Consider the following 19,108-nt stretch of genomic DNA (forward strand, 5'->3'; position numbering starts at 1 on the left):
TACTCGGATCCTGGGCGTGGTTGGTAACTTGGGTTCATGGGAATTATAGAAAGTTTGCTTTGATTATTTGATGTTAGCTTATTAACAAAAAGAGTTGAATATAGGTTAGCTTTTCCATTATCATTGTCATAATTGGTATTATTATGTAAAAGCTCATACAGGAATGGGTTAGGGGAAGTATTTTTCCGACAGATGTGGATTATGACTTTATATATAATTGCCTCATGCGTTTCTCTGGAGAGATTATTTGCAAAATTATTCCAGTATTTATATTTAGTATCTATTATAGTCCTTTTTAGATTAGATTCTGCTTTTAATTTTTTTTAAATATGTAGTAGGTGATGGTTTTGTTCAGAATTCTGTCCTAGCTGCTTTTTTTATCCTATATTTATTTAGGCACTCATTTGTCCACCATGCTTTAGGAATCTGTTTAGGGAGTGTTTTCTTAGGTGTTGTCTTGGGGATAGCTAGATTAGCTGTATTTATTATTAAGGATGTCAATGCTTCAGAATGTGTGTAAACTGTTGTGTTAGAAATGCATGATCTTTGGGTGAAACTTGTATTTTTATCGTTTAGCTTATTTTAGAACATCGAAAAATCTGATTTACTGTTTATATATTTGGATGTATAGAATAAAGTTACAGCAGGTTCATTTAGAGAAAAAACTATAGAAAAGTGGTCAGTACATAGATTATCAACTTTATTTATGTAAGTTGCGTTCAAAAAATTTTATGACACAATTTGTAGGTCAATTGTGGAGAATCTGCCACTTTTGGGGTTGAAATATGTGTTCAGGTTTGGAGGGGTAGCAACAGCTAATTCATTTTTATTTAAAGTCATATGCTCAATGAATTTACCAGCTTTATTTGCTGGTTTATTCCCCCACAAAAGGCTGTGGGCATTGAAATCACCACAAATAATGATATTTTTAAACATATTAGAATTATTTATATAATTAAAGAAATCCTTGGCATCTGTAGTTTGGCCATTAGGGCTATAAAAGCTTATGTAGGTTTTTAAATTATTCAGTCAAACACTGAAACCATTAACATCAACCTCATTTGCAAAATCTGGAAAATTGATGCCACAAAATTTTATATTATTATTAACTAATAAAGCTACCCCACCTCCTTTTCTCTCTGAAAATCTATTCTTTATCCGGATAGTATATCCCTGAGACTTAATTTGTTGATTTTGGGTTAAATGAGTTTCCTGGAGGCAAGCAATATTAATGGAATTATTATTCATAAATGATATTAGTTCATTTAGCTTATTTTCTGTGAGTGATCTTACATTCCATTGGAGTATTGATATATGCTGTGTTGTTGATTTATTCTTCATATGACTGTGTATCAATGTTCAGCTTTGTTAAAAGTAAAGCAAGATCTTTTTTTGCTTGAATGAGCATATCATCTGGGATGTAGATTTTTGCCAATTCTGCAATCATTTTTGTTTTCTGTAGTTGATGTATGTTCAAAGCCTGAAATAAATTACAGTTTAGAATGAATAAGCATATTGTAGGGGATTGCTTTTTTGTTTGTGCATCCTGTTTGTTGGTTATGGTATTGAGTCCTGGTCGTTTTTCTGTTTTGTTTCGACGTAGGAGGGGGGGGCCAGGCTGACCTCATTTCACCGGACAAGGAGGCTTGTTGACTTGTTGATTCCTTCTGATAGGGATTTGAGCTAGGGGGCTTAGAAGATGGTTTGTTATAAGGGGTGCTTGATGCATTGGGGGCATTTGACTTGGGGGTTTTTGTTGGTTTCATTACAGGCTTTATTTGGTATTGTTGGGCAGCATTTGCTTCCATTGCTGCAAAGGGGTATGGGATGGCCTTCTCTGTTGATATTTGGAGTGTTAGAGCTCTTTTCTTGTATGCAGGGCATAATGATTTATTTGTAGATTCATGTGGGCCTTTGCAATTGATGCATGTAGGCTGAGTGTTGTTGCAAGTTGTCAGCTCTTTAGGATGAAAAGATTTACAATTACTACACTCTTGGAGAATTTCATTGCATTTGTTTGTTGTATGTCCCAGTTTGAAACACTTCTGACACTGAATAGGCTTAGGTTTGTATTCCTTGTGTGGTTTGATTTGCCCAAACAGGAATAATTTTTCTGGGATATCAATTTTATCCTTCAGTGTGAATAAGAAGGATCTACTAGTTTTTAGGCCATTAGAGTTGGGTTTTCCAAGTTGGGTAACATCCTCAACTGGGATTGTGTTTCCAACCCTATCTGAAAGGCCTTCTTTTAACTCCTGAGTAGATATCTCTGGGGGAACATTATAAACTACTATTTTTGTTGGTGATCGTTTTGGGTTCCAATTAGATGCAATAATTGGGTTATTCAGAAGGGATTCAAGGTTAATTATTGTATCTGCTGATTTCTGATCTTCTACAGCTATTAGCAGAGATCCATCACGGTTAATGTTAAGAGATAATATTGATTTTAGCATTTTAAAAATTGAAACTATTATTGCAGTGATCATTTTTATTTCAAAGGGGGTAGTGGGAGTAATTTTAAGGTAAATTCCTAAGTTTTTGGAGGGAGGATCTTGGGCAGGGAGTGGGGAAATGCTTTTAATTGGGGAGATTTTTTTCCTTTTTTCAGAACTTCTAGAGAGGACCTCTTGAAACCCATTATCATCATTTATGGTTACATTAGCCCCTACACTTATCATTGTCCTATTCTCCGAATTGGAGCTATCATTAGAACTTTGAGATAGGGTGCTTGACCAGCCAGGATGGGTATCTTTTTACTATGACACTTTCACTGGAATTTGATTTGGGATCTGGGGGGACTTTTTTTTTGGAGGACTTCTAATCATTGCCTATTGGAAAAAGCTTTAAACACAAAAATAAAACTAAAACAAGAAGGGAAAATAGATTATATCAAACCGTCTGCACTATACTATGGGGAGGATAAACACCACAGTATAGCCCTGAGGATGACTTGAGCAGAATTGGTTTAGTACAACTGCTGATTAGAAGAGATAATAATCACAAGAAAATATATTTCGATTTTCTTATAAGGTTGCTGTTGCGGTTTTGTGACCTGTGATGAATCTTCTTCTTCTTCTATTTAACAGCAGGCGGGCTTTTCAGTAAAACTATTTAGCCCTTTTCCTTTTGATTCACTCTGTGGGCTACAGAGCAACTGGCTTGATTGCCTCATATTTATTAGATATATTCAGATATCTTTCAGCAGATCTTTCGACTCTAGGAGTTCAAATATAAGTTGATAGATGTCGGTTTCTATGCTCTGTGTGCAGGGCGAGTTGGCTAGGCTCTTGGCTGATAGTGGGATTTTGTGGTGTTTGAATAATTTTAACAGTTTACAAAGCAAGGTATGTTGTGCAGACGTCAGCATATTACATTCAAATAGGCAATGGTCAATTGTTTCATTATTCATATTACAATGCCTGAAAAGAGGGGACAGGGGAATTGAACCACTTGAATTAGAAAGCTTATATGAGAATGCAAGGAAATTTAGTCCATTTGTTCCAGAACGAATTCTATGATAAATTTTAGAAAGATACTTATTGGGAAAGGGGGAAAGGATAGGATTAATCTTATTAAAATTAATATCTGATAGCCTCCATCGGTAAATATCTCTAATTGGGATTGGTCTCCCACTTGGCTGGTCAATATTTATAGCATTTTTTGCTATTTCATCAACCTGATGATTACCACTTATGCCAGAGTTGCTAGGAATGTACTGAAAGTAAGTTTTTATGACACTTGAAGAGAGATTATCAATAATACTGATACAATGATAAGTGTCAATGTACAACTTATATTGAGGAGCTGAGGCCAGAAACTCAAGTCTTGATAAAGAGTCGGAATAGATCATAATATTATTCGAATTTTCAATCAAAGGTTGGTTTTGCTTAAGGTTTTCTAATGCCATGATTATGGCATTTAACTCAGCAGACATTATAGATAAATTATTAAATAATCTCTCGCCCATTGCAATTTTCAGGTGAGGAAGGAAAACACCACTTGCAACCTTCTCATTTATTTTTGACCCATCAACAAATATTTGGAAGTGATTTTTATTAGTAATTGTATTGTTCTGCAAATTCTTTCTGGAGAAAAGAAGTGGGGGTTAAATCTTTATTCCAATTTGAAAATTCAGTATTTATTATGGGAAATGACCAATTCCATGGAGGGGATTGGGGGAAAGTAGGTGCAATAGACTTTGCTGGTACAGGGAATTTCTTTTGAATATTGGCATACTCATCTGCAATACCTCTATACATGGCTGGATTTCAAAAACCAATTATGTAATGTGTGTGAGCTATTTGATTCAATTTTTGTAAGATGTTTAATCAAGAGAAAGCTACGTATCTCCCTTATTGTTGTTAATCCACTCTCCATAAGCAGAAACTTGGTGCTTGTGGGTTTCCTAAGACCAAATATGAGATATATTATATCATTTTTTGTTGTTTCAATTTTTTTGCCGCTGGGTCTGTGCACATGCACCATTTAAGATAAGTCCAAAGGCAATATGGAGTCTAATGTGTGATTTCTAAAACTGGGGTAAGGTTTTTTCTTTGCAACCCCAGGGTGCGGAAAAAATTCTTTTTATTATATTTGATTTTCTATAGCTTTTCTATAGTTAAGAGTAAAGCAAGATCTTTTTTTGCTTGAATGAGCATATCATCTGGGATGTAGATTTTTGCCAATTCTGCAATAATTTTTGTTTTCTGTAGTGAATATATGAATATATTAAATATATATCAAGCACTTCTCCTTCTTCTTAACGTGCAGGGTTGTCAGTGTTCATCTTGTTTTTTTCCATCCATATTGGATTTCTATTTGCTGGAAGCCATTTATTAAACAAATCAAGCCATAGCCTAAAGGCAATAAACAAGTGTGAGCAAGCCTATGCAAGGATAAGGATAGCTGTGCTGCCTGTAGTATTGGCCTTGATGATGCTGCAGAGGCAATTAATTGTGACAAGTGTGGAAGATGTTTGTGTGCAACCTGTCTTAAGCTAAGTGCTGAAGAATACAATCTACTTAATAAAATGATCTCAGAAATAGGTTGCCAAGGGTCGTGTATTCTATGTGAAGTTAATCCAACTGAAACCCAAGCTAATTCAGATGCCGTTACCATGGATGATGTAACCAAAATTGTTACAAATACAATTTGTGCTTACAAATGAGTCTATCCCAGCAAATGAACAAATTATCTGAAGGACTGAACAGCAACATAGAAGCAACTAAAAGCAAAGTTGATACTATTGAAGTTGCAGCAGAATGAAAGTGCAATGTCAACAAAGTTAAACAAATTGCATCTGATACTGAAAAGGCAGAAACAAAGACTCTAAGATGATACATCAGCCACTAAGTGCAAATAGACCAAAGAAAACTAGTGCACAATGAAATAAATAGAGAGCAGCAGAAAAATAATCTAGTTGCTTATAGCATTCCAGTAACAACAGATGATAATACTTATGTTCAGAACTATTTAGAGTCCCAGTATGGCCTGCCATCTGTTCCTATCTCCAACTTAAAATGTCTACCCCCTAGGTGTCAGTGAATCAGTTCAAACACATTCCCCTTTACTATTCACTGAGCCTAAAAATTTGATTAAACATACCATTGTTAAAAAGTCTTCCCAGCAAAAGTCAGATATCCATTTTTATAGCAAGATATCAGGAGAAGACAGAACTAGACATAAGACACTTGTTGAACAGCTGAAAGCTGGAGTTACCACAGGAGAAAAAGACCTTGCTATTTGTAATGGGAAAATAATTCCAAAAAACAGAGCACCAGGTGTTGCAGAAATGCCCACCCCCAACACCCATTCAAATGTAAGGTTGCCATATGTTGTAAATAGTGTTAATAGTTATGATGATGATAAAAGTGTTTATATGTCTCCATGTTCTACTCTATTATCCTTGTTTGAAACATGTATCACATCAGATACTTCAATTAGCCAGTCTAGAATCAATGATGATTCTCTCTGCCAATCTAATGATTCTATGCACACAGAACATGAGGAACAAGGACCAGATATCAATGGTTGCTCAAAAGTAAGTCCAGACTTTTGCCTTCTATTAGCCAACATAGATCACATTACTAACAAAATAAATGAATTAAGAAGTCTAATTAATAGTAAAGATTATGATCTGGCTCTATTTACCAAAGTATGCCCAAAGAATAACAAGACTAGATGAGAAGATATGCATATTCAATTGCCCAGTTACCAAACCATCTCTAACCTCTTGTCAAAAAAAAAATGCAATCATGGGGTCCTTGCTTATGTCAAGGCAGCATATATTGTCTGGGAACTTTATATAGAATCTAGCTTGCCATCCATTGAGACCATTTGGTTTGATATCACAGACCAAGGCCAAGACCTACACCAAACCTGGATTGAATGTGTATACTGTAGTCACTCAGCTCCCTCCTCCATCAATACCAAGTGTGTGCTCTCAAATATTTTCTGCAAAGCCACAGAAAATTCCAAAGGTGAATTTCTTATAGGTGACTTCAATTTTCCTAATCTCTTGTGGAAGGGTTTCCATATAGCCCAGTTACTTGTAGTTCATCCACCATCAGTCCCTTTATGGATTGTATTCATGATCTCTCTGTTTTCCAAGCAATCAACCCGCCCACACGTTTTCACCCCCCCCCCCCCCAGAAACCAACATTACTTGACCTAGTATTTGTTACCAATAGTGAACTGATCCAAAGGATAAATTATCTCCAGCCTATTGGTAAAAGTGACCACCATGCCATTGAATTAGCTCCCCATGGACACAAAGCAAGAAATAGACAAAAAAAAGATATTTTTAGACTACAGGGCAGTTACAGTCACATTGAGGCAGATTAACTGGGAGTTGACCCTCCTTGGTGGGATCAACAAGCAATGGCAAAAATTCTGGGCCCTACTCATGGAAATTCGGCAACAGAACACAATAGAAATTTTCACCCCCATACCTTAGACCTTACTTTACATGACAGCTAGCATAAGATGACAAAGAAACAAAATATAGCTGATCTTCTAAATGAGCAATTTGCATCAGTCTTTACAAATGAACCTGATAATGTTCCCATTCCCAACTTAAAGTACAACATCCAGAAGCAAATGACTTGCATTACAGCTACTACTTCTATAGTTGAAGAACAACTCAAAAGCCTGAACATCAACAAAAGTGCTGGTCCTAATAACATTCATCCTCATCTGCTAAAAGAAGCTGCTTGTGAAGTATCCCAGAACTATCTATACTTTTTCAACATTCCCTTGATCCTAAGTATGTCCTCTCCCAATGGAAACTAGCCTATATCAGACCTATCTTGAAAAAGCAGGATGGATCCAAAGCTGAAAATTATAGACCTATCAGCATCACATCTGCAATTGCAGAAGTCCTTGAGAGTATTATTAATGATGCACTTCTTCAACACCTTTTTACCAACAAAATTATCTCCAACAGGTAGCATGGCTTTCTCTAAGGACAAACTGTAGAAACTAACCTTCTAGACACTTACAAACAGGTTACCCAGTTACTGGACCAAGACCTTCCTGTTGATTTTATTCTTTTAGACCTAGCCAAAGCATTAAACAAGGTCCCACATAATTGGCTTCATTTAAAGTTTATAGCAGCAGGAAGCCACCATGAATTAGTAAACTGGCTAATGGACTTCCTGACTGGTAGATCTGAGACTGTATGGCTCTTCACAACAGATAGCAAATGTGCCTACTCCCAGCCCTGTAATGTTCTAAGCAGTATTCCCCAGGGAACAGTTTTTGGACCCACATTGTTTCTTCTTTATATAAATGCAGGCGGCTTGGTGCTGTGGTGAGTTGTTAGTAGTAGTAGTAGTATTACCAAAGCCAGCAACCATTTAACCCTTTATGCTGACGACTCAAAACTATTTGGTGTGCCTGATAAATCATCAATACAATCTGACCTTGACCACATTCAGGCATGGGCAGATAGGTAGCATCTCTCTTTCAACATATCAAAATGGGTCACTATTCATTTTGGTCTGGTGAATGTCCTTCAGCTTGGAAAAGAACAATCATTAGGCAGCTGCACAAGAATGGTTCAAAGTCCCATTATAAAAATTACATACCACTTTCAAATACATCAATCTTTTCCCATATAATGGAGAAAATTGTGGTGAGCAGAATCCAGGCACATTTTGAGGAAAATAACTCATGGCTTTCTGCTCAGCATGGTTTCCATAAACAGCAATCATGTAACATGCCAATTCTGGATGTGATTCATGATTTTCAATTATGGTGGATAATGGTATTTTGTTTGATTGTATTTATATTGACTTTTCCAAAGCATTTGACAAATTTCCATCCCACTTCTGATAGAGAAATTTCAACTATATCTGTGGTATCAGCTCACAAACTAAAACATAGGTAATGGATTACCTTACAAATAGAACCCAAGAGGTTGCAGTGGGTGATGCTCTGTCATAAGTGGAGTTCCACAAAGCAGTTGTCTTGGGCTGGTACTCTTCTGCCTTTTAATCAATGATTTGCCATGTGTTGTTAGGAATTTGACCTTAAAAATGTTCCCAGATGATGCAAAAGTTTACAGGTCAGTCATGAGCAAACATGAGATTTCTTTACTTCAATAGGATTTGGTTGCTCTGTGCTGTTGGTGTATGGCAAACCCTATGTTCATTAATGAAACCAAGTGCAATGCTGTGCACTATTTGCATAGACTCTCTCAACATTACCACTACTTTCTTGATGGTAAATCAATTTCAAGCATGGAGTATGTTTGAGACCTTGGGGTTGCTTTGATTCAAGTCTCAAATTTGATAAACATGTATCAGATATCACCCATAAGGCAAATTACCAATTACTACATCTAAAGCATACATTTTCTAAGTTTAATCTTCATTCACTGATTTCACTTTATGCATCCACTGTACATCCAATACTTGAGTATTGCTCATCAGCATGGCATCCCCTTAATAAGAGAGATAGAGAAGGGTAGAGAGAGTGCAACATAGGGCCACCAAACTCATACCTTACCTAAGATATGTACCTTACCACCAGAGAATGCAGAGACTACAGTTGCCTAGTCTTCAGTTCCAACAAGATAGAGCCAACCTAATAAATACATTCTGCATTGTTAGGAGGATTGATAATACCACTCCAAATCACTTCACTTTTACAGAATACAGTAGTACCTGTCAACACCAACACAAAATTTACCCACCATGTTCACATAAAAGATTATGCCAAAACTCTTTATCTAGCCAAGTGTGGAAGACCTGGAACTCACTTCTGTTGGAAGTAGTTGCAAGTACTGTGGTTCAGTCTTTAAAAGTAGTTTAGCTTATACAGATTTTTATACTAGGTCTTATCACAATCCATTTTGAGAATATTTTTACTTTTTGTATTAGCAGATTTGGACCAGTATGTTTTCAGTTATTTTGTAGGCTTACTTTTTGGTATGTTTCAGCTATTAACAAATAGGTATGTTTCAGTTAGTTCAACATGTTACTGTATGTTTCAGTTATCATGTTTTTAGAGTGTGTAAGTTATCACAGAATTGTATGTGTGTATTATGTTGTCAACAGTGACATAGACTTTTTTTTTTTTGTTTAGTGCAAAAAGCTTTATAAAGTTTACTGTATTTTGGTATTAATAAATAAATAAAATAAATAATCCTCTGCACCAATACACTATGAATAATAACCAGACATCATCCTCCATTCCTCTCCAAACTTGCACCAGTGGCAAAGACTTGTGAGTCACTATAGACAATCTTCTGAAGTTCCATGAACACTGCACAAACTGTTTCCAAAGAAAATTCTTGCCTTGGACTTATTAAAAGAACACTTACTAGCATATCACATGGAATATTCCTGAAGCTATACATGGCAATTGTGAGACCAGTTCTTGACTTCGGAACCTGCATTGCTGGTCCTTTTTACAAAGGTGATATACAGTTGATTGAAGGTGTACAAAGGAGGGCCACCAAGTGCATCTCTGGAGTTGGTGAGAAACCATATAGTGAAAGGCTATCTAACCTAAAACTCCCACCTATAAACTTCTGATGCAAGTGAAGTGACATAATACTCACATATAAATTTGTCAACTGACCCCAAAATAAGGTCTTTACCTAGTTACCCAACAAAACACAAATACAAGGTCACTCTAAGAAGCTTCATAAGCCCAGAGTTAGCCCCAGAATGAGACAAGATTTCTTTAGCCAAAGGGTCATCAATGATTTGAACTGTTTAAGCAAAGAGACAGTGTCTTCAACACCAGCTGAAGTTTTTAAAAAGAGACTTGACAAAGAATGGGAAGCCAAACCTACAAGATACAACCAGAACTGTCCATCATCTGTGTCTCATAAATAGTGATTAATATATATGTATATATATAACAAAGTTGTGCTAGGATGCTGATGCTGCTTGTCTTACCCAACCAACTTGCATAACCTATCAGAAATTGAAATTGTATGGTATGTCTACTCTAAACTACAGAAGAATAGTCCCCTTGATCACACCTATCTGTGGTCATTGTTACCAAGTGGGCTTAAATTGCATCTATTCTAGCACACTCTTAGTTGGAAGGTATGTCACTGGGCTGTAAACACAGTCACTGTTTTTTTATATTTTGTGTAGAATGTTTTTAACTGCCATGTCAACAACAGAGCTGAACAGATCCAACATTGGATCTTATTTTGCTCCAAAGGCAAAATTAAGGTAATTAAGGTTACTACCAAGTAGGGTCTTTTTTACAAGAACTTCAAGATATTGTTTATTCTTGTTTTGTTTTAGTGGAATGTTCATTATCATTTTTTAGTTTATGCACACTTTGATGTGATAAAATTTAAAATGAATTCTTGCTGTATTTATGAATTTCAGCATTAGTACCAACAGAGGCTTATTAATAGGAAACTCACAAGATGACCCACAAGATTATGCCAAAACTCTTTATCTAGCCCCTCCCCTTCTAAAAAGAAAACTATTTGCAAGCATAATGGCTTTCTATGACAGACAATCTTGGCTTCCTAATGTCTTTTTAGTCCTCTCAGGTCCAAAACTGTTACCTCTCCATGGGAGATAATCCTAGCTCAATACTTTTCATTCCTGTTTACACATAAATTTGATTCACTAGCCAGCCAGGGCACTATTCTAGCCTTTTGTATATATCAATACTGTTTTTCAATAGCCACCTTTTCAACATTAGCCAGGCATTATTACCTTAAATCACAGCTTGGAGTTAAATAAGGACTTTCAATCCTGTTGAATCACTCCTTGTGATGACTGTTGTAGTTGGTTAAGTTCTGGTGGAAGATTCTGGTGCTTCCCAGTCAAACTTCCATGGTGTATCTTTCCACTCAGCATCCAGATGGCGTTTGAAAGCATCTGTTGATTCAGCAGCAACAGTGTCCTCCTTCAGGTTGTTCCAGAGGTTCACAATCTGATTCGAGAAGAAATTGCATCTTGCTCCAGTTGTAGCGTGATGATTGCGGATTTGTCTAGGGTGTCCTCGTGTTTTGTGGGAGGTGTTGATCTCCAGGATCTCATTTTCTTAATTGGTTCAGAGGAGTTTGTGCACCTGGATCATGTCTCCACGTTTCTGTCTGTATACTAAGGAGGGGAGGCTGAGTTCCTTCAGCCATTCACTGTATGTCTTGTTTTCCATGCCGGCAATCATCTTAGTGGCCCTTTGTTGGATTTGCTCAAGAACTGCCTTGTCCTTTTTGAATCGAGGGGTGGCCAGTATCGTTACCACCTCCAGTCTAGGTCTTACTAATCCTTTGTAGAGTTTGGTGATTACGTGTTTACTCCTGCTGGTGATGCTGTGTTTGATGATGCCTAGGGCTCTACTAGCATTGGCTGAGATGTTCTGTGAGTGGGAGCTGAATTTCAACTGGGAGTCAACGATGACGCCAAGGTCTCCTCCTGGACAGGCTTAATTGTGTGGTGACTTCCAGAATTTTGGGTCATGAGGTACTGATGTTTGGGGTTTTTGTGTCCGAAGTGTATGACCTTGCATTTTTCTGCATTGAATTCCAGCAGCCATCTTTTGACCCAAGAGCACATGTGGTTGAGATCAGTTTGGAGGGATTGGATGGAAGAAGAGGAGTTGGCAGGACCTATGAGTTTCGAATCATCCGCATATAGGGTGGTTTTTTTGCTGATGATGAGGGGTAGCTCATTTATGTAGATGTTGAACAGGGTGGGGCCCAGGACACTGCCCTGGGGAACCCCACTAGTGACTTTGATTTTGTCAGAAAGGACATGGCTGTTTGGTCCGGTTGTCACTTTCACTTGCTGTGTTCTGTCCCTCAGAAAGTCCTCAGTCCAACTGACCACTTGTGGACTAAGAGATAGAGTAAGTAGCCTGTGAATGAGCTATCAGTGACAAACCTTGTCAAATGCTTTGGCTAGGTCAAACAATATTATATCCACAGGTAATCCTCTCTCTAGTAGGTCAGTTACTAGACTATATGACTCAAGAAGGTTTGTGTCCACCAATCTCTTTGAGTGAAAACCATGCTGACTACTGCTGATAAGTGAGTTGGCCTCAAGATGGTTAATGATATGCTTGTTTATGATTCTTTCCATGACCTTGCATGCCACACATGTAAGGCTGATAGGTCTGTAGTTTGCTGCAGAAGTTTTGCTACCCTTCTTGTGAATTGGGATGACTATTCCCTTCTTCCAGTCCCCTGGAAGCTTTCCTTGTGTCAGCGACAGATTGAATAGTTTTACCAGTGGGGCTGATATTGCAGGGCTTAATTCCTTCATCAGTTGTGGGCTGAGACCATCAGTATATAAATACTTTTTCTAGCCAACTAGGTGGCTGTTGAAAAACAGTATAAATATAAGCAAAGGGTAAAAATAGTGTACTGGCTGGCTACTAAATTGAATTTATGTGTAAACAAGAATGAAAAGTAGTGAGCTAGGATTATCTCCCATGGAGAGTTAACAGTTTTATCTACAGACATTAGGCTAACTTGTAATGTCTGTTCTTAGCAGGGAAATGGTTTGAGTTAATTGACCAGTTGTGGCAAATCCTTTCTTAATATCATCCTCAAAAGTCTTGAAGGAATTATCTATAGCCTAATAGATGCTAGCTTTGAAGGGACTGTATCATTTTGCATAAGTTTATATTGTCCAGGTGACAGGTTTAAAAATTCACCATAATTCCAATTCTTAAAAATGTCAAAGGGTACTCTATGGAAGATGATCTTTCATCCAATTCAGTAGAGCAAGTTGCACACTTATCATGGGAAACACACTTCCCATGTATTTTTCTGGTTCTTGATTTCAACATAGTTGATTCAACTTATGGGTAGGGTAGACCCTACATAGGTTGAAGCAAGAGTATCATTCTGTTTTTGATTGTGTGGCATGTCAAAATGAATGACAAATAGGGTAAAATTCTACTTTGGCTACTTTTGGCAATCTTGGAAAGGGGTTAGGTTAGGGAAATGAAACTTCCAGGGATGGGTCTATAGGCTGAACTATGTTGTGGGAAGGTATTTTCAAGTACCTACCTCCACTGCTTCATGGAGGTAGTATTTTGCAAGGTTTCACTTTTACAACACACAGATTTTTAAAGGTCATAAAAGGTCAGGACCTTCTAGAGGGAGGAGTGGATGTAGGTACTTCAAAATACCTTCCTGGGATATACTTTGGTAAAGTTCTATGAAATCATATTATTGATTTAGGACTAAAGTGAATAAACAATTTGATGTCTTTTTTTATGCTTTTTCAGAATTTAATAATAATTTATAAAGTAAATTACTTTACGCCCCCCCCCCCCCCTATAAAGGCCAATTCTGGGTTAGGTTAGGTATAGTCTACATAGGGGGGGGGGCTGAAATTCATTTCCGATAGAAATGCTTAGGCTATTATATTTGTAATCAACATAAAAAAGGCATCAAATGGTGCATTCACTTTAGTCCTAACTCAATAATATGATTTTGTAGAACTTTACCTATACTTTAGCCTGTAGAACCATCCCTGAAAGTTTCATTTTCCTAACCTAAGCCCTTTCCAAGATAGCTGAAAGTAGCTAAAGTAGAATTTTACTGAAAATATGCTGTATAATTTAGGCAAGCCTAAATATTTCCACATTAGGGGGGGGGATAAAAAGAGTAGAGTTGTAGTCAAAATGTGTCAACTAAAATTATTCAGCATATTATGAAGTAAGAAATTGTTTTGTAACATGTATCCTTCTCAATAGCCCCAATTATAGAATTAAACCAAATTGCCGAATTATTAAGTAATTGAAAATCATTCAAGGAGATAAGAATGAAAAAAAAACTAGCCTACAGAAATGTAATGAGAATGGTTAGGAGAGTTTATGGGTCAAAATAGCCTAGTCCTACCTGACAAGTTGTTTTTTCAGTAACTCCACATACAACTCTTTGTATGCCATCAACCCAAACTTTTAGTTCCATTGCAACATCAGATTATTTCTAGCATAATTCTAGCTAGGCCTAGCTAGAAAAGGATTCTTATTCTGTTTCTTTTTAATTCAGGCAATACTCAGAAACAGAGTTGTCATCTTTTTGGTTAATAAATATGTAATCGAAAATGCGTCATTTTCAGACAAATTATTTCCATATTTGTCTATGATATGTCCATAATATGCCCACCTTGAAATCTCAGAAACTAGTATTGTTAAACTTGTAAACCTCTGAGTATTAATTTAAGTGACGTTGCAGAGGGCATAAGCTGAGTTGCCCTTCCATCACTTTTGACTCTTGAAAAGAGCACTGGAACTTTCAATCGAATGAGCTCATTTCAAAGTTTCTACGACAAATCCTTTTATGCAAAGTGCCTTGGTCACAAAAAAGTTTAATAATAAAACATTCTGCCAGGTCGCTCTTCACTCCAAAAGTGCTATTGCGCTACATATGATTTTGTTTGTTTTAATCCTCACAGGAATTGATGAATGCTGAATTTATCTTTGGATTGTTATATGTTCTTTGAACTATTTTGAACAAAATGGCTGTCTCACAAAAGGGTGTCGGGGGAAGGGGCTATTTATCCTAAAAGCACTGTTTGATCTGAAAAGGGCAATAGAACTTTCAAATCAAATGAGGCCCATCTGAAGTCTATAGAACACCCATTGCATAAAACCCTTATATACCCTCGTGGAATAACTTACAATCCTTTTCCAATGGCTCTGAAGGGTGGGGGGGTCTTTGGACTATTTTTTTTTTTACAAAATGACTATCTCAGAATTTCTTCCGGATACATCTAGGCAAAATAGGACATAAAAATGGGGGGGGGGGGTGGCTAGTTGTCCTCCGACCATTACTGACTTTTAAAAAGGGTATTGGAACTTTTGTCCCAGGGCATACTATTTGCAAACAATTAAAGAGTTGCATAAATTATAGTCCCCACTCTGAGGGCTAGAGGGGGGGGGGGGGACATCCCCAAAGACAAAGTTGCTGGCTGGACCTTTCAAGAAGGATGAAAAAAATATATTTTTGCAAATTTTTGATTGGATACTGATTATCGGAAATTATAGGCGTTGGAGGCGGGTTGCCTTTAAATTACTTTTTACTCTTATAAAGGGCAAAATAACTTCCAATTTCCAATCAAATTAGCCCCATCTGAAGTTTACACGACTACAATTCCATAAAAACATTATATGCCCCAAGGGCATAACTTACAACACCCTTGTCCCAGGGCTCTAAGGGGTTGTGCCAAGCTTGAAGGCTTGCATGTTCGTTGGCCCACTTTTTACCAATTGACTATTTAAAAAAAATTGTTGGTTGCATCAATAAAAAAGAAGACGTAGGTGGAAAATTGTGGCTAGTTGCCCTCTGGCCATTTCCGACTCTTAAAATGGCACTAGAACTTTTTTTTTAATCCAATGAGTTCTCTCCAAAGTTTATACGACCACCGTTTCCATAAAAAAACCTTATCTGTTAATAATGAGGAACTAGTATAGCTCGTATCCCCTGCACTGAAACCTTTGGGGGGGGGGAGAGTATCCATAAAAACGTATGATACTGTAATTGCGGGATTACATTGATTACAACAACACGTATCATGAAAAGACAAAGACGAAGGGAAGCAAATTCTGCCGTTTATTGAAAAACAAGAGATTAAAAAGTCAGAAAAAATACTTTTGATCCTATAAATTTTTGATTGTTGCTTTTTGTTTCACATCTTCTTTCAGATTTCCGTTTGTCATTATGTAATACGTGCCCTCGGAGTTCTAAAGGGCTTTAACAGACTTGCCCGTCTGTTCGGATTTGAACGATGCATTACTTGGTGTGTTTAGAACATATTTGAGACTCCTTGCTAATAAGTACAATCGGTGTCAGTCAGAGGCACGCCGTAATTTTCTCTAAGAGCTATTTATTCTTAAAAAGAACGACCGTGGGGCCCGAGCCTAGTTAATTATGAAGGTCTAAATCGGGTCAAAACTTAACAAATTTTCGTTGTAGAACTTTGGGAAAATTTGACTGTTTCTTATTTTTTCCCCATTTTTTACCATTTTTGTTAAAAATTTAAACAACGGGATCACGATCTTGGACTTGATTTACTAAAAAGAGTATTTAAGAGATAATTTAATAAATTGTGAACAGAGCATTCAAAATTCACGCAATTAATGATTGTGACAAAAGAGATGGGTTTCGTGTGCTTCACAATGCTTGAAAAGTATGTCAGCACGTAACTGTATAACATTTTGATCCGATTTGGACACTGTTCTCATTTCTTCAATGATAACTTTTCCCAAATTTTTGTTTTAAGATATTAGGAAAAATTCACCTCAACGGGAAAAAAAAAATTAAGAAACAGTGAAATTTTCCCAAAGTTCTACAACGAAAATTTGCCGAGTTTTGACCCAATTTAGACCTTCATAGTTAATACATCTAAATGCCTGAGAAACTGAGGACAGACGAGCACAAGTACCACATATTGAAATTTATTTTCAATATGCCAAATTTATACCAGAAAGTTATTTCAGTTGGACGTCTTTATTGCATTAAAAGGTATTACACTTGCAATGACTTTACGCGCTAATTTTGAATTATAACAAGTCATTGTTTTTTGTCAGCTAAAACTTAAAAATGGTTAGTGAGTGGGAAATCATTAATATTCATCCACTAGGTCGATCATTTACCTCTGATTCGGATAAAGATAGTATTTCAGGCCTATCTGTAAACATCCAAGCTAGGCTTGTTACTTTTTAAACCTCTAGGCTAGCATATCATTCCTCTTGTTTTTTATCAAATTTATATCAGAACTGAATTTACAGTATATTTCAATACTATGGTAAAATTATAGCTACTTTTTCTATATTGGAAATGAGTTAGGTTGGGAAAATTAAACTTTCAGGGATTGGTCTACAGACTATAGTAGCCTATATCCTGGGTAGGTATTTTGAAGTACCTCCCTCCACTCCTTCTCCCTCTAGAGGGCAGTGACCATTGATGACCTTTAAAAATCCTTGTATTATAAAAGTAAAGCCTTGAAAAATAAATCATCTGCTTAAATGGGTAAATTTTACCAAATCATATTCTTGACTTACAAATAAAGTGAATATACCACTCAATGCCTTTTTTGTGCTCTTTCCAAATATAATGAGAAATTCATTTCTGAAAAAAAAATGATTATTAGCTTATATTTGGAAAGAGCATAAAAAAAGGCATCAAGTGGTATATTCACTTTATTTGTAAGTCAATAATATGATCTGGTAAAAATTTATCCTTAAATGAAGTTCAACAAAACTGTTATCAACTTCACAACTTTGTTCAACCCAAATTTATAAGGTTTCAAAGATCTGCAAACACATTTCCCAAATTTAGAAAAAAACCATTGATATGGCTTAAAATTTACTGAAATAACAATTAACTGAAAATTAAAGTAAAATGTTGTCTTGTCAAAATTTCAATAGATAGCCTATAAAGCATTCAAGTAGGCAAATTTAAGGTTCTCAGAATTAGTGTTTTATTTTCCCCACCCAATGAAGGAGTGTGTTAACTGGTTGCTGGTTTTGATGTTACATAGCATTCTTTGGTACTTATGTACTATCTGGAACACATGAGAAGTGGGGCTTGGTTAATGCTAATGAAATAAAACAAAATAGGATAGAAATATAATAGTTTAGAAACAAATTTTGGCTATATATTTGCACATTTAGGGGGGGGGGGGGTAAGCATAGTATATATTAAATGCCTAAAGTAATTTAGGTACCTTTTTTCCCCCTAAACCCCAAAAAACAATAGTTTAAATATTTTAAACCCAATGACAAACCATGCTTTGCAATCACTTCCTCTATTGAAAGAAGCCCTCATCTTCCCTATATACTATAGCACAAGTGTTCCAGATATCACATAAGTACCCATTCTTCACTCAAAAGTTATAATTTAAAATATAATTGATTCACTATTCAAATCTGTCTTTGAGTATAATAATTGCTACCATTATAATCTTCTTTTAGAACTTTGTTTTTGCATCACAAATTTTTGAGCCTGTAAGACTTTTGTTTCTTCCCAATAAACATCCATTTTTCTCAAATTCTATCTTACTAATATTTGAAAAAAAAACTACGTTTTCTAAAGAGTTAAAGAGGCTGAGTCACAAGTTCAAACCTTAAAACATACAGGGATTAGGAGGTACAGTTGGGGGCGGCCGCCCCCCCAACCCCCTGCTTTTTCAGCCACTTTTGTTAATGTTTTTTAAGTCCTGTAGCCTGCAATCAGTTGGTTGTACCAAGTTCATCACATTATAGCTTGTTATCTGTTAGGGAAAAATCTCCTGTAAAAAATTCAGCAAACAGGCTCAGTACTGTTTCTAATCAAAGAGATGCAATAGGATGTTCTTACTGTAAAAAATTCAAGCAGACTTTATTTGTATTGCAAAGCATTTCTTTGCAAGGGAAAAAGCGGGGGTTGAGGGGGGTGGTAGACCCCCCAAAATAAAAATCTTAACAAAATAGGCTGCAAAAGCAGGGGTTTGGGGGTGACAGCCCCCCAACTGTACCTCCTAATCCCTGTACGTTTTAAGGTTTGAACTTGTGACTCAGCCTCTGTAACTCTTTAGAAGACGTAGTTTTTTTCAAATAATTTCTGCATGTTTTTGTACAGTTTATTACTTATTATTGCTTGACTAACTGTTAGCTGATTGTGTAA

At 36.4% G+C, this 19,108-nt stretch overlaps 2 protein-coding genes across 4 annotated transcripts in view; one reads left to right on the forward strand and one right to left on the reverse strand.

Annotated features, from left to right (window-relative positions):
* Window positions 1-14,470, reverse strand: part of RASSF8 (ras association domain-containing protein 8) — a 160,486-nt gene extending 146,016 nt beyond the window's left edge. For 2 of the 3 annotated variants that reach the window (XM_089089952.1, XM_089089951.1), the window contains exon 1: window positions 14,339-14,470. In XM_089089952.1, coding sequence (XP_088946078.1) covers window positions 14,339-14,410 — 72 coding nt within the window. In that variant the 5' untranslated portion in view covers window positions 14,411-14,470. The remainder of the gene's footprint in view (window positions 1-14,338) is intronic. The other variant, XM_089089953.1, reaches the window with a different exon arrangement.
* Window positions 14,471-16,983: 2,513 nt separating this feature from the next.
* The window catches only part of Prosbeta3 (proteasome subunit beta type-3), a 63,535-nt gene continuing 61,410 nt past the window's right edge, over window positions 16,984-19,108 (forward strand). The window contains exon 1 of the mRNA XM_089089020.1: window positions 16,984-17,047. Coding sequence (XP_088945146.1) covers window positions 17,045-17,047 — 3 coding nt within the window. The 5' untranslated portion in view covers window positions 16,984-17,044. The remainder of the gene's footprint in view (window positions 17,048-19,108) is intronic.

The sequence above is a fragment of the Artemia sp. Qi Xiang Cuo genome, chromosome 5 (assembly GCF_049724085.1).
Source record: "Artemia sp. Qi Xiang Cuo chromosome 5, ASM4972408v1, whole genome shotgun sequence".
In the NCBI taxonomy this organism is placed as follows: Eukaryota; Metazoa; Arthropoda; class Branchiopoda; order Anostraca; family Artemiidae; genus Artemia; species Artemia sp. Qi Xiang Cuo.